At 37.3% G+C, this 22,933-nt stretch overlaps 1 protein-coding gene across 5 annotated transcripts in view; it reads right to left on the bottom strand.

The window, feature by feature from the left end:
- NTRK2 (neurotrophic receptor tyrosine kinase 2) overlaps positions 1-22,933 on the bottom strand; it is a 199,462-nt gene that overhangs the window by 94,126 nt on the left and 82,403 nt on the right. For 2 of the 5 annotated variants that reach the window (XM_062599005.1, XM_062599006.1), the window contains 2 exons: positions 18,518-18,586; positions 14,581-17,650 (listed from right to left, as the gene is read on the bottom strand). The exons of the other annotated variants lie outside the window; for them this stretch is intronic. In XM_062599005.1, coding sequence (XP_062454989.1) covers positions 17,613-17,650; positions 18,518-18,586 — 107 coding nt within the window. In that variant the 3' untranslated portion in view covers positions 14,581-17,612. Of the gene's footprint in view, positions 1-14,580; positions 17,651-18,517; positions 18,587-22,933 lie in introns of those variants that run through there. 5 annotated transcript variants of the gene reach the window in all.

The following is a 22,933-nucleotide window of genomic DNA, read 5'->3' as shown; positions in this document are numbered from 1 at the left end:
CTGGAATGTGCTTGTTGTCTTTAAGCAAAAAAGAATAATTAATCTCAAATTAAATACTCATTGCCTTGCATTTCATTTCAAACTATTTAATTCAGCAATCTCTTCCCACTAGGCTTTTCATAAATAATTTAAGGGTTAACATCCCCATTCCTTGGGTTGGGTACGAGGTGTATGTGAACATGTACATGTATAAAATGAGTTCCTCAGCAGTCTACATGATAAATATAATGCAAAGAGAAGCAGAAAAAGTCTCCCTGAGCTGTCTAGATGGTAAGACCTTATCTGAGAGAAGAGCAAAGCTATATGAAGTTGTCAGCTGGGATACTGTGGTAAACTCTATTCAGATAGAGAGGCTTAGATAAAACAGCAGACAGGTAGATATGGTTAGGATGTGGATAAATACTCCCTGTTATTTAACTTAATTTGTTTGAAAAAGACAACACAGTAATAATGAAACTGTTTCCCTCCTTTAAATCTTTCCCAATCCATTTCTTTGAGTTCAGAAGCACTATTTATAGGCCTCTTCCATCCAAGTAAATCAACTGAGAATACAACATGGAAAGCCATAAGAAGAGACCTAGAAAAGGCAAGCTCTGAGGAAAAACTGCGAAAATTAAGAATTCTTTTATATAAGAAGAGATGTCTGAGTACATGACAAGAGCCTCTTAGTAGGTATGACGATTGCTGCATATGAAGAGATCAACCTTTATTTCACATCTATGCTGGACAGGAATGAGAATTCACAATAAAAAATTGCATCAAGAAAGACTGAGGCAAAAAGTTAGGAAAACTTCCTCAGACAATGGAATTGTTCCAAAAAGGTACAAAAAATCTCCACTTCTGGAGATTCTGAAGACAAGTTAGACAAATGACTGTCAGGAAAGATACAGATTTAATTGATACAGACTTAGGATAGGGAGTCTCCCAAATTGTCTTCCAGCCCTAATTTTGCATAATACCAAAAAAAAAAAAAAAAAAAAAAAAAAAAAAAAAAAAGAGAGAGAGAGAGAGAGAGAGAGAAGTAAGACTTTGAGGGGTTTTACTTCAAATACTTTGGTCTCTTCAGATGTTGATTTATGTCAGTTCAGAACTGAATGTGGCCTGCAGCTGAACAAATATATAGTATAAATACTACATACATATATATGTAAATATATATACACACATATATGTATGTATATGTGTGTGTATGCACACATATTTATACACATATACAAACATACACAAATAGTATAAATAAACCACATATAGTACTCTGCATTAGCAGGTTACTTTTACAGGCTTCTATAGCAAAACAGCTTCAGTGAGGTGAGATGAACATCAGGAATATATAAATCCGTAGTCCATACTGGGTTATTGCTATTACAGTGCAACTGATTTAATTGTATTCTTCTCATAGAATTACTTGTACTTTTCTCCTTCCCCCCATATCTTAATTGCTTCTGAACTTTTTATTATGGAGGTGTTAGCCACATAGCACTATACCAAAGTCTTGTGCCATTTTTCATTTTGTGAGTGATAGACTTCTGTAGCCCCCAAAGACTACATGAATTATAAAATCAACACTGTATCACATTGAAATATACCTCTCAATTTCTTTCCAACAAACATGCCTACATAATAGCTTTCAATTAATTTTTCATTAACATCCAACACTAGCTAACCTAAGCAAGATAATCTGCACAGAAGCAAAACCAACTCAAATGCCACACTCAAATTACAAGCAGTATCTCCAGAAATGTGGTATCACTATTTATTCAACTCTTACTGAGATGCTCCTGCAGCCCAATTAAAGATTTCTTACATTTGCACTGAATCCCAGCCTAGCTCCACTTCATATCCAAGCATTCTCCATCTTTGCAAACATGCTTTGAAGACAAAATCCCAAGACACTTGCAAACATGCTTTGAAGACAAAATCCCAAGACACTTACACCTGAAAAGGAAGATATGGGAAGCTGATGAACTATCAGTCCGCCAACCATTCTCTGCCAAGTACTCTGCCTCCTCGGGTATGCCAGCTTTGGGTCCTGACAGCCCAAATTTTGCATGTGGTCAAGAGGCAGCATCCAGTCTTTGGAAGAGGGCTCCTGGAAGGGTAGGAGGCTTGAGCACATAGGAGAAGCTCTCTAAAACTGGCCCTCTTTGAACACAAAGCAAGAGGCAGCCACTTTTCTTCCAGAGTATCAATGCCTGACATTTTACGCCAATTTACATCAAATTAACAATAGTAAATTTGATTCTTTTTGTATCTCTGTCACAGTAGCCATTTTATTGGCTTTAGCTACAGCTTCTATCCCCAGAGAATTTAGCAGCAACATACCTCTCTTCGGCCTCTGAATGGAGCCCTAGTCCCTGACCAGAAATCCTCACCACCCTGCAAAAGACAGTCTTCTGAAAACATTCTTGGTGCTTAGCAATCATGTGCCATGGGAAATTCAGGAGAAACATCTGACCATTTTTCTCTGACACTGAGCAGCCTTAACAGCAGGCTCACTCTAGCATCCAGTGGATGCTATATTCATTTATAAGAAATCATACAGAAAAGTAAGGTAACTGCTTTGTTTTAATATTTTAATAGGTCTTTTTTAGAATTATACTCAACTAGATCTTTCAGGACACTGTTTAAAAAATAATTCAGCTTAGGAGAAGGAAGTGAGCTGAATGGACTGCTTAGAAAAATACCCCTGCAAATACAACATCAGATCAAAGATGTGGAATTGCCTCAGAACAGCACACATTTTCCTCAAGCACAAGTCCTAAAGCAATGAAGATTCAAATACTCAAAACCCTCCTCAAATGCAGACCTAAAAATTACTGTAGCAAAGCAAAGGGCACCCATGGATAGAACGGCATCACTTCAAATTTCAGTCTGCCCCAGCAGTATCACCTAGACTATGAGATTAGCTCCACAAGTTGGCTGACTCATCTCTAGATGTTGGTCTTCTCCTGCTGTTTGCTGCCACCTTCTCTTTCCTGCCTCATCTCCTTCCAATTCCCTCCAGCATCTCTCCTCTGCCAGCTTTGTTTGAAATTGTCTCTGTGGCCTACGCAGAAAGCTGCCTGCACCACACCAGGTAGGTCAACTATCCTGAAGGCAGCTATGCTACAAACCAAGATCTGGCAGTTTTGCTACAGTATATTTGAAAATGGATGCATTTATAATAAAACCAGTCGCAAACTTAATAAGGAAGTTTTGCTGACATAGTGGAAGCATTATTGTTACCGTTCCGCAGGGCTCTACATAAAGCAATGTCTCTTCAAGATGCTGCATGAAATATTTGCATAAATAACTTCTACATTGCCAGAAACTTTTCACAAAAAATCTCCATTGACTTTTTTTCTGATGTGGCCCCTCAACTCCTTGAAGAGTTTTACCTCTTCCTCCTAAATCATTTCTCTCTTGACCACTTCTCCTGTTTTGACAACTGTCTCATTTTCTAACATCTCCCTAGATATCTCAACTCTTTGGAGACATGAACTGCAACTTTCTGCCACCTTACACAACACTTAGTACAGGTCACAACTCCAAGCATGGCATCCTGTGATGCTCTAATTTATATGTTACCATAAAATAGCATTAGTACTTGTTACTCTCAATTATTTTAGGTGACACTCATTTGCACTGTCACTTCCTCTTTTACCAAAAATTAAGTCATCTGTTTCTTAGCAACAGATTTATCAGAACATATCTAGATGGAAATCCAAATACTCTCAAAAAGGAACTGCTAAAAGAAGTTGCTTATATGGCCTTATTCCTGGCCAGTATTATAAGGCAGCATATAATGGCTTCGTATCTGAACTAATGATCACATGCAGAACATTGGCACTGACTAAAGCAGAAGACTGTATAAACTTTCCTAATTAGTGTACTCTGAGTTGATCTGCAAAAACAATCTTCTTGTCTTCAGACTGCAAAACAAAATAAACTGTACACAGCCACAGTCCTCTTTCACACTGAATGGGATTCAGAATTGGAGCCTGCAACAGTCGCATACAAATGGGTCTCAGAGGATTAAACTGCAAAAGGCAGATATATGCACTTGCCACCTGCAGAAGAAATGCACTCTGTTACTTCCTGCACATCAGTATTACACGGATTACATCCAAGTATCAGACTTCAGTGCAGGAACACAGTCAATTAGTACTTACTAGTCTGGGGTGAACATATTCATACAACAATTGCAATAAACCAAAAATTTTTCATTTTTACAGTATAGAAAAGACACATTTTCTCTGAAGTTTTTTCTACAGCTTACTCATTCTATAAGATAAGGATTTTCAGGGCTTTTATTTTTTAAGCCAAAGTAATATGCTAAGCCCCAACTAGCTAGTTCATCACAAATGCAAATAAAATTAAATTTGGGGATGGGGTAAAAGAGTGAAACCAAATATGAATCATGATATTCTATGAACAAAAAAAGTGAAAGAGCAACAGTGACCGTCTAATTCTTTTTGTCTGAATGTCAGCTGAGACTAATTTATTAAGTTCACAATGGTGCAAAATCACTATGAATGACAGTGGAATCAAACCTGTTGTCTTTGTATTAAGAATGATGACATCCTTTTGGGCAAATGAAGTCTTGTCTTGCTGTGGCACTTAGTTCTGTCATTGAAAGCCAGTATTCCTAATATATGGCTGCATATGAATTATGTTAGGAATGGGTTAAAGTATCTGTATCATTCCCAAGAGGCAATGTCAAAAAGGTAATTGCCCATATTTGTATCACTATGTTATAGAGATTGACAGTTTCATGTCTTCCTAATGGTTAACCAAAAATCTATAAAATCCATTTCTCTTTCTTGCTGAGAAATTAATATAGCACCAAAACCTGAAAATTCTGACTCTGGTCATGCTCAAGTGAAATTCCCACTGAAGTCAGTGGGAGTTTGCCAAGAAGAGGATTAAAAACGTGACAATTTGCTGCACGCTACCAGAGATATAAAAGCAAACTAGCTAGGTTGCTGTAACAGAGCTGCTGGGGCCATTAAAATCAGTAGGACTCTGATCTTTCACTGATGCAGTCAAAGGGGCTTTCAGCAGAGGGATGGAAGCGCTGGAGCACTCCTATCGCTGTGCTGGGAGCCAGCTCCTCCTGCACTGCTGCCCTTCCCTTCTCCTCCTCAGGGTCCAGAAAGAAGGAGAGAAGGAGCAAAGAAACAAGCCTGGATCCTTGCAAAACCGCCCTGTTCAGAGAAAGTGCCACAACCTTACCACTGCAAAAACCCACCACAGCCATCCACGCGACCCATGCCCCTACAGCGTCAGGAGTCTGCCTGGGAACACGTTGCTTTTGGAAGTTTCTGCACCTATCAGGCATCCCGGGAAAGAGCTGGTGGCCAGCAGCAATGGCACAACCACCTCCCTGGGCTTCTGTGAGGGAGGCAGGGCCTGACAGGCAAGTGGAGGAGCTGGGAAACCCTCGGGACATCCCAGGCTCAGCAGGAAAGGACCTCACGCTGCCTCAGGGCCCTTGGGTCATGCTGTTCCCTCTGCTCAGCTCAGACAACCTTTGAAGGATACAAAAATGCATTTTAAAAATGTACAGTTCGTCAACTGAGTGGTTGAGAAGTTTTTGTTCTCCAGTACATCTTCCCAGAGGTTTTAGAATTTGGCTTGAGAAGACACTATCAACAATTCTTACTTTACCAACCAGTTCCCCATGTTTTCGTGGTGTGGTAATAAAACCAAATAACGAAGATACAATAGCTCAATTATCCAAGCAGTGTGCATACTGATGGAAAAATTAAAGTCTGGGCTACAAAGTAACTCATAAGATGTTAATTCATCCATTTAAATTTTCATGAGGAAGTAAGAATAACATAGGAACTCATTACACGTCATTTTTAAAGAAAAAGTTAATTTCAAGAATAATATTATAATAGATTTCTACCATTTTATATCACCAGTAATGCCATCTGGAACCAATCTGATTTCAAATGGCCAAGCAATTATTGCTAAAAAAATTAATTAATATTCATACTCAGGCATATGTCTTAAAATGCTTAATTAAAATATATACTTAGCAAGCACCATAACTTGCAAAATAAAGATCTATATACTACTAAATCAGACACCAGAATATTGAGGCCCTGCATTTAAAATAAATTAGTCTTGTTGAATTAAAATCACTAAATTGGGTTCAAAGGCAAGTTTGAAAGTAGGTATCATATATAAATTTACTCAATGCTAGTAGTAAAAAAATGATATTACTTTATTCACTATCAGTAACACATGTATAACTGTAATATATAGCACAATCTTACACCTACGCAATCCTAAGGGACTGTTTCATAGAAAAAGCAAAACTACAGATAAACACAAATCCTATACAGAGTCTGGCTATCATGGATTAAATGCCACAAAAGCCTTAGAGTTTTGAAATTAAAATTAAATTGCTTCATTTTGTTGGCATTTCCCTTTTGTGTTAGATGTCTGGCAAGACTTAAGCTGTTTACTCCTACAAGTGTTCACAGAGAATGAATTTTAAGCTTTAAGATTCACCATTCCTGAATAGCTGGGCAAAATAGTACTTAAGAAAGGAAAATATTTAAGTTAGTCTGATGTGAATTGGTTGAAGGATCTGACTCATACCTTTCTCAGTCTCTACTGGTTTGCAGATATTCACTGCTGGACAGATTGCTTTGTTAGCATTTTACTGTCACATGGCACAAACATAAATGCAATATAAGAGAAAGATATGGGAAAAATCATGAGTTGTGCAGAGGCAGTTCTGATCTGTAGGTAGCAACAACAAAAAGTTTCAGGTTGTTAAATAAAAGCAGCTAAATAAAAGCAGCTAATTATTATTCAGGGACAATTTAAACAAGCAAACAGCCCTCATCAGACTCCTGAAGCAGAGAAAATTACTTGACTAAGAGAAAGATGTGACTTCAGGCAGGACCAACACACAAGCACAATTTCTTGTGTCAGTAATGGCACTGATGACAAAAATCTCAGATGAATAAACGCACCTAATTTATTTTATGGGGGACACAGCGCTGTGCTGGCCAGGGCTCTGGTGTAACTGCGTGAGCCAGGCAAGCATCTGAACAGGCTCTTTGCATCCTGCAACATGCAGATGCAATTCCTTAGGGAGGCAGTGATTTAAAGTTACATTTATATTCTGTATTAAACAAATAAATCTTACAGTAGCCTGATTTATGGCACCTGAAGCAAGGCCTGTGTGCCTCCAAGTGGTGGGGGGAAGGAGGAGGCCTCTGAAGTCTTTCTGAATTTCCTCTTTCCTCCTAGACGCAATCAAATCCTTTGTAATTAGAGCGATGACAGGATAACTCAGTCTCTGTGCCATCAATCCTCATCCTCTCTACTCAGTCTGCCAAAGGTTGGCCTTTTGTGGCATGACTAGCTGTGCCCTGGCAATCACTGATGAAACTGCTAGCATGCGGGCTATCTACAAATCATCAGCAGTTACTGGCACTCTCAGCTTGGGCGAAGTTCGGATCAGAACCTAGGAGTAAAAGAAAATGCTGGAGCTCTACAGGTAGGAGCATGATCTCTCGGACCCAATGCCATCACCTCCAGACTAGAGGTAATGACTTCACCTGGACCTCAGTGTATTCTACTTCAATAGCAACAGGTTTATACATATATTTGGACTCCAACAAAGTATGATGAAACAGCCGTAATGGAAAGTTGGTGCTGTCTTTAGAAAGGAAAAACAGTTATGATAAATCTTTCCCGTTGTCTTCAAGAGGCTCATGGCACAGCACAATAATTAAGAGTGCTAAAAAGTGATTCTTTACCTGGAGAGACTGTGCCAACTCTCAAGGGTAAACCAATGATGACGTATCGCAAAAAGATATTTTTTAATACTACATTACAAGCAGAAAGCTGGCCTCAAAGCATTCTGCTTCAAAAACCATACCTGACATGTTTAGAGGTTATTTCAAGAAGGAAATATTCAGGTAATTCACAGTGAACTTACCTGTTTTTGATACATATTTTCTTAAGTAAACTAATGTGGAGTCCATGATCTAGGCTATACTTAAAAAACATCACACATACTGATAATTTAATAATAACAGATTTAATGCTTATATGGCAGAAGCCTTTATAAACTCCATCAGGATCTAAGACACCACTGGGCTAGTTGCTACCCAGAAGATGGATTTCACCAAGACAGGTGAGACACCACTGTTACTGCACAGAGTCATCACCCCGGATTGCCAGGAAATTATTTCTGGTTTATAAAAGATATAACTAAGAGAGGAAATACCTTCCTTTTGCTGCCATGTAATTAGCTGATATTAAAAGAAAATCAGAATAGGGTCAACCATGAAGAAATTAAATTTGTTTTTCCCTCAGGCTTTTAATTTTGTCCCTCATATTTAGAGAGATACATACTGATTTTTAAATTCTGAATGAAAACGAATTCTCATGTAAATGTTTTTATTCTGCAAAATATAGACTTATCAAGACTGTACATTTTGTTCTAATGTTCATAGTTATCTGTATGGGTACATGTAGCTCTGAGATTTTCTCAAGAAGTGCCTCTTCTTGGTAAGGTATAGAGAAGACTCTATGCCTTCATTAGCTACAATTCCACTGTGAATTTCAGATGGGGTTAACCATATAGACCATATCACTTTGGATCATCTAGAGCAGGAAGGTGTGAGGTAACTGATGCACTCTGACCTCAGCCTCAAGCAAGATCTCATCAGGAAACAGAGAAAGAGTTTCTGTACCACACATCTTTAGAAACAGTAAGAGGAATCCTGTTTTAGACAGCAAGGTCTATCCCAGGATGTCTACTGGAGTAAAGGCATTATGAAAACTCAGCATGGCCTGACATTGAACTGAAGAACTACACAGCCCTTGGGCAAAGTTTTATATAGTACTAGCCGTTTTATTTGACTGTGTCCCCTGAGACAAGGATGAAGCATCAAAACTGAGTCATCATTACCTTCAGTGCTATGTGCAGTGTAATTGTGCTAAAACCCTTCCATGGGAAAGGGGGTGGGTGGTTACTCTTCAGCGAGACAACACTAGTCATCAAGAAGCTGCAATAGTTAGTTGCCCATCTAGCCTCAAAGAGTTTCACTCATTTCTGTTCTCTTCCTTCCCAAATCTAATACTAGCTATTAAAAAAGTTTTGGAGGAAATGCCATCTGTCATGTCATCAATACTTAGTTCCCAATACACATTCACATATTTCCATTTTGCTTATCAGCTCCTCTGGGAAGGCATCATTGCTAAAACATCCTGTTGAATCCTCTGCTTCTTTTGGATGTGTAAATAGCATGGCACTTTCATGTGGCAAAAGCAAATACAGGTACAAAAAAGACACTGCCAAAGTTATATTTTAAGGCACTTCAAGCTATCATTTGGGATTTTACTTATTACACTTGTCACGTATATGAGGAAAAATACCTGAAGTCTGCCACAATGAAAACTCAAGGCATAACAATAGCACAGACTACAGACTGTGGGAATGAACTATGAATTCTCAAGCTACAGTAGAGAAGCAAATGGCATAAAGGGAACAAAGAAAATGATTTTAAGTTATTGTTTTTCAGTTACCAAGCAAACAAGCTATTCATGCCAAAGGCAGGCCCTTTTGTGCACCACACAAGAACTCTAATCCAAATTCATTTTTCTTCTCTTTCAAGTATACTTTTCTTGTTACCTGCTTTCTTCAGTTGCCACAGACTCTGAACTGCAATTTTATGTTTTGCAGTGATTATTTTAGCTGAAACTCCATCATCTGTTAACAGGCCTAACTGATACTCTGGCTCCTTCACTGCTAACTCTTCTCTGATGATTAAAGTCCCAAAGCTCTGCATGGTAGCATGGAAGCCAAACTAAGAATTACTATTTTTATCTAAAATACCTGTCCATTTCCACAAACTACCTACAAAACATTTTATTTAGAGACCTGCAGACTATAATTGCTTTTTATAGATAAAATATATTGCCAATAAGGTCTTTCATTAGAATTATCTGAATATCAGTAATCAGAATTTTGTGATTTTTTGCAACTGTCCTCATGAACCACAATATCCAAAGACCTGCGGATTTTGTGCCTCATGTTTTTGTTTTAGAACCTGATTACAAACATAATATAGGAAGAAACATCAACCATTTTATCCAAAAGGTGATATTTATTCATTTTACACTTAAAATAGGAACTGAATCTTAAAGTGACCTATGAAATTAACTTTTTACTCTTGTAGTATGTTAATGAAGAAATTGGATGGAAATACCAAACACAATTTCTCAAGAAATAAATTCCTGTGCTATTTGTACTTATCCTTCTCTTTAAAAAGGAAAAAAATAAAGGCTTTACTTCTACAGGTTCATTTTTATTCAAAAGTGAACCGTTTGTTGCTTTTTTACACTGGTTTGGAATACTAAAATCAAGAACATTTTAAATCTCTATTAGTTTTTATATTTTTTGCTTCTTAATTTCACGGGCAATGTCTTTACTCAGTTTCTTTTTTTTTTCCTTATTCTTGCCTTAAACTTCTGTTCAGACTGCAAATCCTATATTAAAGTATTCAATGCAAAACACTTCTGGCTCTCCAAAAAATATCCTATATGTCCCATTTTCCATAGTCTTCTACTTTGTAATGCATGTCCACAAATATTTTATATTTCTTGAATACTTTGTTTAAAACAGTTGCTGTCTATCAGTTTAATCAATATTATAATTTATCTTAAGTCATGTTGAAAGCTTTTTTGAAGTTCTCCTTATATTCTTATTTCCTTTCTAAGCTTGTTTCTTTTATAAGCTGAAGATCCTCAAAAATTATTATCAATAGCACATTTTACAGAAGAGATTAAAAAAGTATCTGTGCCAAATATGCTATGTGACATCACAACTGTGCCAAATATATGAAAAATTATAAGTTCCCAATGGGCATATAAAGCAGATTTGCTTAAATCCTCAGAGAGGTTCTGTTCTCTCAGAAGAGAAAAAACAAGAAAGAAAACATATATGCATATATGCAATATCCACATCTGCTAGATTCCAAATACAGCAATCAACTCCATGGGAAAAGAAGGCATGCCCTAGCAAAAAGGAGGTGAAAAAAAAATTTAGGCTGAAGCTGCAGCATAACTGTTTCAACATCGATAATTTCATTAGGTTCTTCAAAAAACCCAGATGGTCCAGCCCACCAAACAAAGTTTCCAAAACAAAACAGACCCTCAGACCACAGCATGGATGTTCCCTCAAAACAGTTTGGAAAACCAACATAACCAGCCCTAGTATCCAACTATCAACTCTTTTCTACTTAAAGCTCTGAGGAGATGAAGCATGCCCTCAAATGTAAATCTTGCTATCTTATGGAAGGAGTTCAACTAGTAATCATTTGACCAGGATAAACACATACCTGATTGAATGCACATGCAAAACACATATTAGTTAAATTAAATAGAAAATTTACTCCGAAAGTTTTTGTTGGGGATGGGCTGGGAGGAGCAAGGAGAAGTTAAACAGAGTAAACCTTTTAAGATGATATAAAATTATAATCAAGGAGTTAAGTCTAACTGTTTGCTATTAAATAAAAGCAACAATAGATACATTTATAACAATGAATAGCAGGTGAAGTACTCCAAGATCTACATATTTTCCAATACACTACACATTACTAATGAAATACCAGACATGAATGATTTACAGAGAGTGGAAGACACAATGATAATGAATTATAAAACTTTATTGTCTTGTTAAAAATAAGTTCATCAAGTACACTTGTTTTTAAGTATATATTGTCCAAACTGTTATGGCAGTATTTGGAAATAAAAACTAGGATTGTCTACTATTTTCAAGAAACAGTTCCAACAGGAAAAGCTACAGCGGACAGAGAGATCTAAGATACACAGCCTGCTGATGGATTACAGCAAATCCTTTTCTTTTTCCTCTCTTTTTTTAAGGGTAGTACGTTAGAATGAATTTTCATGCTATCATTTGGTGCATGTTTTCAACATGTGAAAAAAACAGACTTTAATACAGAGTTTCCAAGTTCTGTACTTTGATACCAACAAAATGGCCCTCTCCACGTTTTTAAGCTGAAACTTAGTTGAGAAACAGCAAAAGGCAGGGCGCTGAATGGCAGAGGAAGACATTTCAAGTGCATTTACAGAAGCCTGTTGTCTCAAGTTTGCTTAGTGGCAAGGCAGCTCAGCTCTGTTCCAACACTAGTAAATCCAGTAATACCAGTGCAATAGCTGTGCTAAAAACATTCTGGAGGGAGAGATGGGGATTTCTTCTTCTGTTTTGTGGACGTGCCCAGGGAGTGAGCCCTACACTACTCACATCAAGGAAAAAAAAAATCAAAACCATCACAGAAAGGCCATGACTTCATCCACTACTTTCTTGAAGATCAGATAATTCTCTGAAATCCTGTATGGTGGTTTTTGTCATTCCAGCCAAGGAAAGAAGCTACAGTTAAAATGTGTATCTGAGCAGGCGAGTCTTTCATTTAAAATTGAGCCATAATGTGCTTAGTAACACTGCTGTGAGTTGCTGCCTCTAGGGACTACAGGGGATTGCCCTCTTTGAAATGAAAGCAGTTGGGCTCAGCCCTGCCTGTGACTCTGCTCCAGGCCAGGACACGTGTTTATCCATCACACTTATTCCTTGCAGCTGCAAAAATATATATAATCCCAGAAGGATGCCATCAGCTGTTATTAACATTAAAAGGAGATTGCATGTCCATATCAAAGAAATATATACCCTCATATAGACTCTTTCAATCTATATTTTTTGATGAATGGCTAAATTTCCAAAATAAAGATTAATCTTGTACAAATATGAGTATCTTCCAGTTAACTTTGAGGTTTGAGTGAAAGACTGCCACCTCTTCTATACAAATCTGATCGTTCAGCTTACACACTTGTATAACTAAACATCTGTATCTCTTCCACTTAGTGAATGTACTTCTGCTTTCACAGCAGATTGTATCTGAACGCGCAAAAGGAAACCAGAAATAGAAGTCACCTTCAAAATTTGGGCACACGTATTTCCACAGAAGCAGGGCAATGAGATGGGCAGTGAAACGTGTCCAGTGCCAATACACAGTGCCAATCCTCTCTCTGCTCCCTATAATGCTGTATTTATAGGCTGCAACACTTCCAACTGTCCATGAACTCTTGCTGCAAAGGTCTGATGGTTAAACCGCCACAACGTGGGCCTGCGTTATATACTAGAAATGGCAGTGCTGCCACCCCAGAACCACAGCAAAGCCTTTCCAAAGGGTATTCAGAGACCAGGTAAAATCTTCGAAATGCACATTTGTATTCTGTGAGAAAGAGAGCTTACAGAACATCAGGAAGGAGGATGTTAGACCCTCTAAACAGCAGAAGAGAAAGAAAGACAAATGACCGAAATTTTGAAAGATGAGAAGAAGCCAGAGGACTATGAGGAAGAAGAAATTACTAGAAAAGGAAGAAATTTCAGATAAGCTTTTAGGTTTCCTCTTGAAATTAACTTGAACAAAATACTTCACTCCCCCAAATTGTATGCAACTTTCAAATTATTGCAAATATTAAATATGCAACAGAAAAAAGAAGGTCTAAATTAAAAAAGGTGCCAGGAAGGAAGCATTTTTTTATTTGTTTGATAACAATCTCCAACTTTACAAGCCATTTGCAAGTTTTCAAACATCTGAACAGCTGCAGTCAAGCACTGACCTTCATGCTGACAATTAACAGTCAGCGTGTCATGGATGGTGGTGTGAAGGGCCTCTTACACACTGGACTGTTGCATGAATGCTGTTGTGGGCAGAGGCAGTAGGAAGTGTATGTCATTCCTAAATGGCAAATTCCCATAAGCCTTTTAATCTTTGAAAAACTGTTTTTAGAGAGGGTCTGCACCATAGGAAAGAAATGTGGTTTTTTAGTGCTTCCACTCACAGTCAAAAAGCAAACAAGTCCTACAAGAAACATCTGAAGTGGAATTGTTTCCAACTAGTTGTTCACAGATTTTCTTGGCAACATCTACTACCCCAAAGGCTCTTGCTCCCACTGAAATGAATGGTTTTCTTCACTGCTGTATGGGAGAGATCCTGCTGGTACTGGGGTGGGGGAAAGCTTGGGGAGCTCCTTGCGTGGGCTGAAGTACTCAGACACCACTGTTGCCATGCAAATGTGTCACAGCAGCCGTCACCTGCCCCAGCAGCGTGCTCCCAAGGCTCTTGCCAGAAAAGAGGTTGGCCCCAAGACCTCTCCACAGGAAGAGCCTGCAACCAGCAGGACACGGGCTGGTGGCCTGCCTTGTGGTGACACCGCTACCTGCCACACAGACCTGGCCCATGGTCAAAGTTCCACCAGATTTAGCAGGAACAGGATTATTTAAGAGACCTGAATACATCCTGGCACCACACACCAAGACTCACCCCTGTGGCTCTTCCACTCAGGTCACTCACCTCACCAGCCTGTCAAACTGCCCAACTGCTAATCTCAGCTGTTCTGCAAGTACATTGAACTTCAATTTAAAGTCAATTCTAGCATATAAATAAACCCCTTCTATGGGAATACCTGAAATATGTCTTTATTTTAGTTTTTTGTCTGGCAAACTTAAAAATAACAACAAAAAAACAAAAGACCTCTGCCTTTAAACATTTCATAGACTTTTTTATTGCTGAGCAAAACAATATAAAAGCTTTTTAGTATCAAATCCTGGACATTCAGCAAATTTTGCCACGTTAATGGTTCCTGCACAATTCTTAGTTTGAGTCTCACTTTATTTTAAAGAGGTGAGGAATTTGGTAATTAGCTGAGCCCTTTGTAAACCAACAGCATTCGGGCAGATCAGACTCTCCACAGTTACAAGCAGCATCGTTTACAATCAAGCTGAAAAACAGGAGCTAGCCGGAGCTACAATTTCCACATTAAAAATTTAGCTCTCCTTAGCTTTAAGAGGCTCTGTCCACATACTGAAAAGAAAACATTTTAGGAGTATGTTGTCTTTTTCCATCAAGCGTTAAACATCTGCATTAAGACATAATTAGTAACAAATCATGTGCTGTAATCCATAAGGTTCTGTGAATATCTGCATCAAGTAATAGTGCACTGAATGACTAATATAAAAGATACAGTACAAGATACGTAAGAAGGATATTCTACTAAATATATATATAAATATATATATTTCAGTGTGGTATAAATCAGTTGTGATTTATTAAAGTTACTTCCATGATTACATAAAATCCAAAATACTGTGTCAGTACATGCTGGAATATTTGAACATCAAACCTACTCCTATACCTGAAAGATGAACTGCAAAGTGCTACAAAATAAGTTATTAAAAAAGTGTAAGATCCCAAATCAATAACTGTGCACATTTGTGTGCACATAAATATTATGAATCAAAAAAACAATCTTTTAAAAAATGAAATACTTCAAAAATCACCTGCCAAATTCCAACTCTGTAAGTTTGTCTTTTCCCTGCCAAAAGAAAAGGGGTCAGATTCTCACCTCATTTATTTGGCAGTTATTTGTGACTATATAACTGAAATATGCTGACTTTGTCCCAGCATAACTTAAACCTGGAATCTGGGCTACTGGGTCAAGCTCTGTTCTTTGACCAGTTTATGCTTAATGCAACTCCACTGAATTTAGTTCAAATATCGCTGATGTAAATAATACATTATTGATTTAAAATCAGCTCAGTATCACTTAAACGGGGCGGGGGGGAAGCAAGAAGTCTGAGAAAAAAATTAAAAGGAAGTTAAAAGGGAATCAGTAAGGAGAAAAGAAAGTTAGTATATCTGTAAAATAAGAACATTTCCACATAGACTTAGGGAGAAAGAAAGGCAGACATTCTTAATATTTTCCTGAGGAACAGCAGAACACTTGTTGACATCTACTTCAAACAGGGACTATGATGGATATCCTTAATTGCTGCCATCCCTGCTCAAGTCACCGCAGTATGTACAGGGTGACCAAGGACACCACTATTCCTAGGACACCACTAGACTTCCAACTCTGCCCTCTTCTTTAATGTCGAGAGGAAAACGTATCTTTGGGACAGATTTTGGAGAAGGGAAGAAGCAATTGCAGCTTCCCTTCCCGAACTGGTGACATAGAAAAGAAATATCTCACTACATAGGCCCAGAAGAATGCAAATGTGGACATGTTTCTTGACTAATAAGGAGATTCCCCAAAACTTAAGCACAGCAGGAAGAAAAAGCTTGGATGTGAGAGAGACTGTGAAGAATGTAAGTAAAAAGTCAGGGGCTACTATTCTCAAAAGGCAAAGAGAGAGTAAGTTTATGAAGAAATAATAAAAAAGGATAGGAATAAACAAAGACACAATATACGGTACTTTAGAAAGAGAAAGATGGTGTGTACTGAAAAAGACTGCAGCAAGAACAAGAGAATACTTCAGTGGAAGAGTGAAAATAGCTGAAATTGAAAAGCAAAAACAATTAAAAGAAATCACAGAAGGAACAAAGCATTTTCTCTCTTTTTTTACTAAATGTTATTGTAAAGAATTAAAATCAAATCAAATCTCAGAAAGCTAATCAAAATTCATAAAAAGACATATGTTTATCTCAGTCTTTTGCCAGTAGCCTTTGTAACTAATTTTCAGTTAAACCAAAAAAAAAAGTCTTTCTTGTAATTTCTAAATTGAAAAGATCAAATAATACTCCAGACACGATAGCTAAATAGCATAAAAATGAATCTCTAACCTGATGTCTAAATGTAGTCTCTGTTCTTGTAAAATGCTTATGTTTTTGCTTTTCTTTACTCATTACAGTACTCCTCTCTGAACAGTTAAGTGTGCCTTAAGTGTAAGTATATAATCTGAAAGACCAACAGTAGAGTTTGTTATTCTTGCTCTTGGCTCAGACTCAGCATTCCAGCCTACTAAAGGCTTGTACACTTACCCAAACCTAAAGGACTATATCGAATAAGCACAGTCTCACTTCATGCATGGCACTGAAGCAATGGCACTGGTCCAAAACCCAAAAGCGCTAATGCACAGTATTGCCTCCTCTACGCACACATTCATACTCTCCATAATATTCCCTGTAAAGTCAGTGGAACCACATACATAAATAAAATTTGCAGGGTCAGGTCTGAAATTTACTGCTTTAGGAGTTAAGGCCATAACCTGACAACATGCAAGAATTTGGTATGTGAGCATTCTCTCTGAAATAAGTGGGACTACACACACACTAAATTAAGCATATGTGGAAGAGTTTTGCAGAGAGAGTAACTGAATAAAGTAAAAGCAACTTTGCAGTTCACCTTTGATAAATATTATTTATAAAAACCAACATTTTTCCAGTTAAGCTCAAACAGGAAAAATTGACAGAGGAAACAATGTGACATAATTCCATCTCAATATCATTTTGAGGACACAGTAAGAATAAGGTGATAGGAAGAGAGTGTGATAGCTTATTTCCGGACTTTCTTGAGTTTTATAGCTGCCTCAGGGCTAGCTTTGCCCTGCTGTTGCAAAAACAGCTACTGATTTGCATGTACTTCTAGAATTCTCCAAACACAATCAATGTCTAACAGAGAAGTCCAAGGGAGGTGGCACTTCTGGGTAAGAACACTGTCCACTCCCTAGTGTGCAGCACACAGCTTCCACAAACAAGCTCAACAGCCCCTCTCTCATCTTTTCCTTATTTCATTTACCCATCCAGTGGGATCTTATGAAATAAAACAAAACCTAAAAGAAACAAAATGAAATATGAGAAATCATGCTTTAAAAAAAAATTCAAAGACAAATTAATACAAACGACCAATCACAAATGAATGCTTGACAATCACATATATAAACATAAAGTGCGTTTTAAGCATACATTAAAAGTTAAATAAAAACTACACATGATTTTACAAAAAAGATAACATTAGCTCTATGTTGTGGCCAAGGTTTTCATTAATTAAAAATGTATAAGGCACGTCATTCTTCTTTAACATATGAAAATATTCATATTGAGCTGTAAAGCAATATATCTAGTATTCTCTAACCAGAGGCTATATTTTGCTGGGCAGGAGAACAGCAGCCAGGCACGCTGCCTTGTGCAAAAGCCTACAGAAAACAAGCCTGAGCACACAATCAAGTTCTCTCTCCTTGCCCTGTTCCATCCACTAAGCGAAGGAAACCCAGCTATATCACCAAATTATTGTAAATGCAACACTAAGTTCCTCTGCAATTACTTTAGATCTGTGTGTATAATCCCCTCTGCCTGCTCCAAACAGATTGCTGCCCTTAATGTCATTAAATGACTTTGCAAGGGCACAAAAAAAGTAGAATTGGGGGAAATGACATCTAATTGCCTTAAAATTAATTGATTGTTTCCAAATATCAACAGGAACTTAAAAATCAACAACTTAAAGGTAATGACATATTAAAACACAAGCAAAAGTCCCAGGTCATGTTCTGTTTTAGACGAAGAGGAAAACACATAAACCCATCCCTTGGATGCTACCTAGCTGTTTAAGGCTAACAGCTTTAAAGAAAACTATGTCTGGCCCTGGATTAAATCCAACTATCTGACTTTAAATCATACTTCCTAGAACAGCATTATCTTACCCAGTCTGTTGTTATCTGATGCAGCTGAGTTATTATGTACATCATTGTTGACAGTCACCATTACTTGTTCTAATGACAGTTGAAGAAAAAAAAAAGTGAGTTGTACTATTTTCCTGCAAACATAAACTTCATCAGCAGTTCTGTTTGTTTTAACCTTGCTTCATTAAGTTCAGAAAGCTTGTGGAGAACTGAAAGTTTATCTACATTTCACATCACTCGGAACAACCCAAGATACAGGGCTAAATCCTGATTCGCCTTAAGTCAAGGGGAATTTTGCTATCAGTTTTAGAAGTTGAATGTGACTAAAAGTAATTAAGTAACAATGACTAATTCATTTACATTGCATTTTCTTGCTGGTTTTAAGCTTGAGGCACTCTTTGTACTTCCACCTTGGAAAGAGGTGATGGCACATTCAGAAACTGAACATGCTCGTTTTGAGCCACTGCACATTTCCAAAAGGGTGTGGGCAAAATTCCTTTTCTCTGAAACGATTGGTAGGATTTAAAGTAAGATGCCAACAAAAACAGACTTGACTAATCCACAGACAAAGACACAGTATCAGTGCAAGCATGTATCATTTTAGAACTGCCAGGCTTCTGCACAGGGACTGTTTTTACTGGAGGTAAAGGCTCTAAGTTGACTGACATTTAGGAGATACGTTTTGTAAGGTCATATCCACATGTAGCGATGAGTATCTTCAGAACTTGTAAGGAATACTACATTATTTTTGGAATCTGTGCTTTTACTGCAGCTTAGATCATTCTGGCCCATGTTAGCTATACTACTTCCTCTCACATACATTGAGATCTTAAATAGAACTAATAAAGTTTTGCCACATCGGAGGAACATGAAATTCCTAGTGGGGGAATTCAAAACTTTATCACTGAAAATCCACATCATCACATGGAATATTAGTATTACAGCCCTAAAAGTCTACTATAACGTTAAAAAAAATGCACACTTGTAAAATGTTCTGACCTTTATGATCATCTATACCTGCTGCAAACCATCTGACAGAGTTGAGGATCTGTTTCTACAGGTTATACAAAGGTGACAGGCTTTTCCAGGCTTTTCTGCAGTATTTTCACTGTATGTCTGTGCTTAATCATTATCTCCTAGGTAATTCAATGAAGGATGATGGAAGTTAGGGGTCAGAGGGAGAAAGGGAATTATCATAAGGTTTTTGGTATTCTAACATTTAAAGCTACTGCATGGTTGCAACCTTTCCTTCAAATTTGCTAGGCCATTCAGACTCACTCTGTGGGTTTCTGTGTTGTTAAATCTGTGAGTCATACATATATATGTATATATGTGGGTATATGTGTGTATGTATGTGTATACATTTACATACGCACATACATACACACATGTGTACATATATATGACTATGTAATAGTTATATATACATATATATATATATAAAATACACACATACACACTTTTTTTTTTTCTCCATAAACACACATATCTACACCACATTTTTAACACTAAGGGAAATTATTGTAGGTGAAAGCTTTCTGGTCATGGAATTTGTATCTTACCTGTTCTGGTGAAATCACTGTGACACCAAAATGCTGTGTTTAAAGTTACTTCTGAATTTTCATTTGGTAAGTTATTAATTGATGAACTATTACTCAGTATCCAGCATTATGCAAAATACAAGTAGACCATACATCTGCTTATATTCTTAGTTACATCAGCATGTATACTAGCTAACTCTGGTAGTCAGCTGCAGTGTCCAAAATCAGTAAAGAAGAACCAGGCCTAGGACCCTGACCTGAAAAGCCTGCAAGAGTCAACAAACCCACAGAGCAGTCGTACAAGTCCTGTTGAAGACACAGGAATTAATCACCATAAAGGCATCTCTTAAAGGGAAAAGGTTTAACAGTCTAAATTGGATTCACACATTATTTAAAGTGCACAAAAATCCAATCATAGCTATTCAGTTGTAACACAGGGCCAAAAGTGACAGGGCATTCCTCACAGCAGAAATGTTTTTTCTTCCCCAGCCACAAACAGTGTGACCGGTGGAACTTTTTTCAGCAACTGGTTAATTTACCGTAAGTGTAGTTAAACTCTACTTCAAAATCTGGAAATTTCAGGTCAAATTTCAATGAATATTTTTCATTGGCTTCCAAATCTTAAAGGCCAATTCACAAACAGCAGAGCTGCTGTACTTCTACTAAATGCCCAAGTGGTTAGGACTCATATCCAAGGCGTTAGAGACCTTCCGAGCGCCCAAACCATTACTCTCAAGGAAAGAGGTGTATTCCTCCAACTTTATACAACAGGCTTATTTCTTTTGTTTTTCTTATGTGTTCCCTGACAAAAAATAGGCTTGTTTTGTGTTTAATGAAGCGTTCCGTGAAGACTGAAATGAAGTGGTTTTTTGAGGTAGAAAAGAAAGCAAAACAAAAAAGGTATTGACTTGATTCACTGAAACATCGAAAGCAACCAGGTGAAGTCATAAAAAAGAAAAGGACACAAATGCAAATACAGAAGAATTACCATGGGTGGGGGGAGCTTTGAGAGGGGAAAGGCGAAATGGAGCAAAGAAGAAGGGCTGAAATATAAAGACACAAACCCTGAATAGGAACATTTTTTTTAAAAAAAAATGGTTCCAAGTTTTTTGTTTTTTGTTTTTTGTTTTTTTTTTTTTTTTTTTTTTTTTTTTAAGCGACAAACCTGCTAATGAGCAGGCAATCTGGACTTAATCTGTGCAATAGCTCTCTGACTACTTGGAGTAATTGAGCTAATATAGGCAAAATATTATGGGCAGTGGGTAGTTAGAAGGTGATTTGACATGGCCTAACTGCCAAGCTCTTGAACTATTTCTCAGAGTTCAAAAAGAGTTTGTTAAGTAGGTCGAGGCAAAAATCTGTTTTGGCTCAAGCTGCTGCCGGGGCACTGGATTCTGAGTTTAGTATAACAAAAAAAAAAAAAAAAAAAAAAAAAAAGAGCCAAAAAACTCTCCCCCAAATTGCTGTTATGTAAGCTGCCACTCACACTTGCAGAAGAAAGAACTCTGAAGAATAAAAACAAAAAACTTAAAATAAAAGTGGAAGAGAGAAAAAAAGCCATCTATCTTCCCTGTTCAAGGAATGACAAAACTTCATTCATCCTTTAAGGGAACACTATGTATCTGTCTCTCTCAGATGCAAATGTCTCCAAGACAATAAAGAAAATATAAAGTAGTTTAAAATAAAACATGCTGGTACTTTAGTTCCAGTATCAGCTCCTCATTCAGAGAGTTTTAAACTGAATATTGGATTCATTATTAGTCTTAAAATAATGTATTGCAAAATGGTTATAATATTTATTTTTGGAACATCAAATTTGCATACAAATGCTGTTGCCCCAAAGAGAGAATGCTACATGGGTATAAGATGAATTACATTATTAACATGGATCCATTTGAGTCAGTATTGAGGGTTTTATTTCAATCCTACAACTGACTTTCTGGAAGTACCATCATGGCTATCTCATGAGCTTTGCAGACCTGTACCTCACATAGCATATGTGCCACTTCCTAAGGTTTTATTGTCATTAGTAGCTGGATAAAATGCCTTTAAGATCAATTCCTTTGAGCCTATCATAAATAATATCCTTCTCATTTGTGAATAAGTTAATTTTTTTCTCCTCGTACTGGCACTCAGAGTCCGAGTAGTTAATGGAATCATAAGACCTAATGCATTTCATTACCAGATTTGGAAGCATCACTGGTGTGCGGATGGCTACACACCCATGGGCTCCATTTCTACCAGTCCCAGCCAACCTCCAGCATGCCACTACTCACAGCCCATGCTCCTGCAAGCCTTCATGTAAGTCATTCACCATGGAAACTGTTACAACATGATTGTCTTCTGAACATTATTGCAAAGTAAGAAGATAAACTTTAGTTGTCCAAGAACATTTTTAATCCAACAGTATATGAAACAATATATTCCCATGACTTCTGCAAAAATTAGTGAACACTCTTGGTCATTTCAAACCTGATCTCAGCCCTGCCAGACCAAATAAAAGATTCCTGTAATGATGACCTAACTGAATTCAGAGCTTAAGTTTTCATATGCTCACATTCTTCTCTTCAAATATGTTTCTAAATGTCTGAAGAGTTGCATAAATTCAGAGATCGCATATGTAAATCCAAGTATTCGAGGAAAGCATAAGCAAAGTAAATGCTGTGCAATTAAAAGTTCCTAAGATGTTACAACTTGTTATGCTTTCTCTCTTCACCAAGCACATATGGTTTATTCTAAACAGTGTTACTTGGTGCTCTGATCCACACACAGTATTTTGAAACAAAATTCAACTTACATTTTTATTTTTTCCAGCTTAGAGGCAATCAAGCATAACATGACATGTATCTGTAAGCTCTTCTAAATGAACAATGATGTATATGGAGAAAGTTCAAAC

This window comes from Rhea pennata, chromosome Z, assembly GCF_028389875.1.
Source record: "Rhea pennata isolate bPtePen1 chromosome Z, bPtePen1.pri, whole genome shotgun sequence".
Classification (NCBI taxonomy): Eukaryota; Metazoa; Chordata; class Aves; order Rheiformes; family Rheidae; genus Rhea; species Rhea pennata.
The sequence above is the reverse complement of the archived record's forward strand: the minus strand, read 5'-3'. Positions and strand labels throughout refer to the sequence as shown.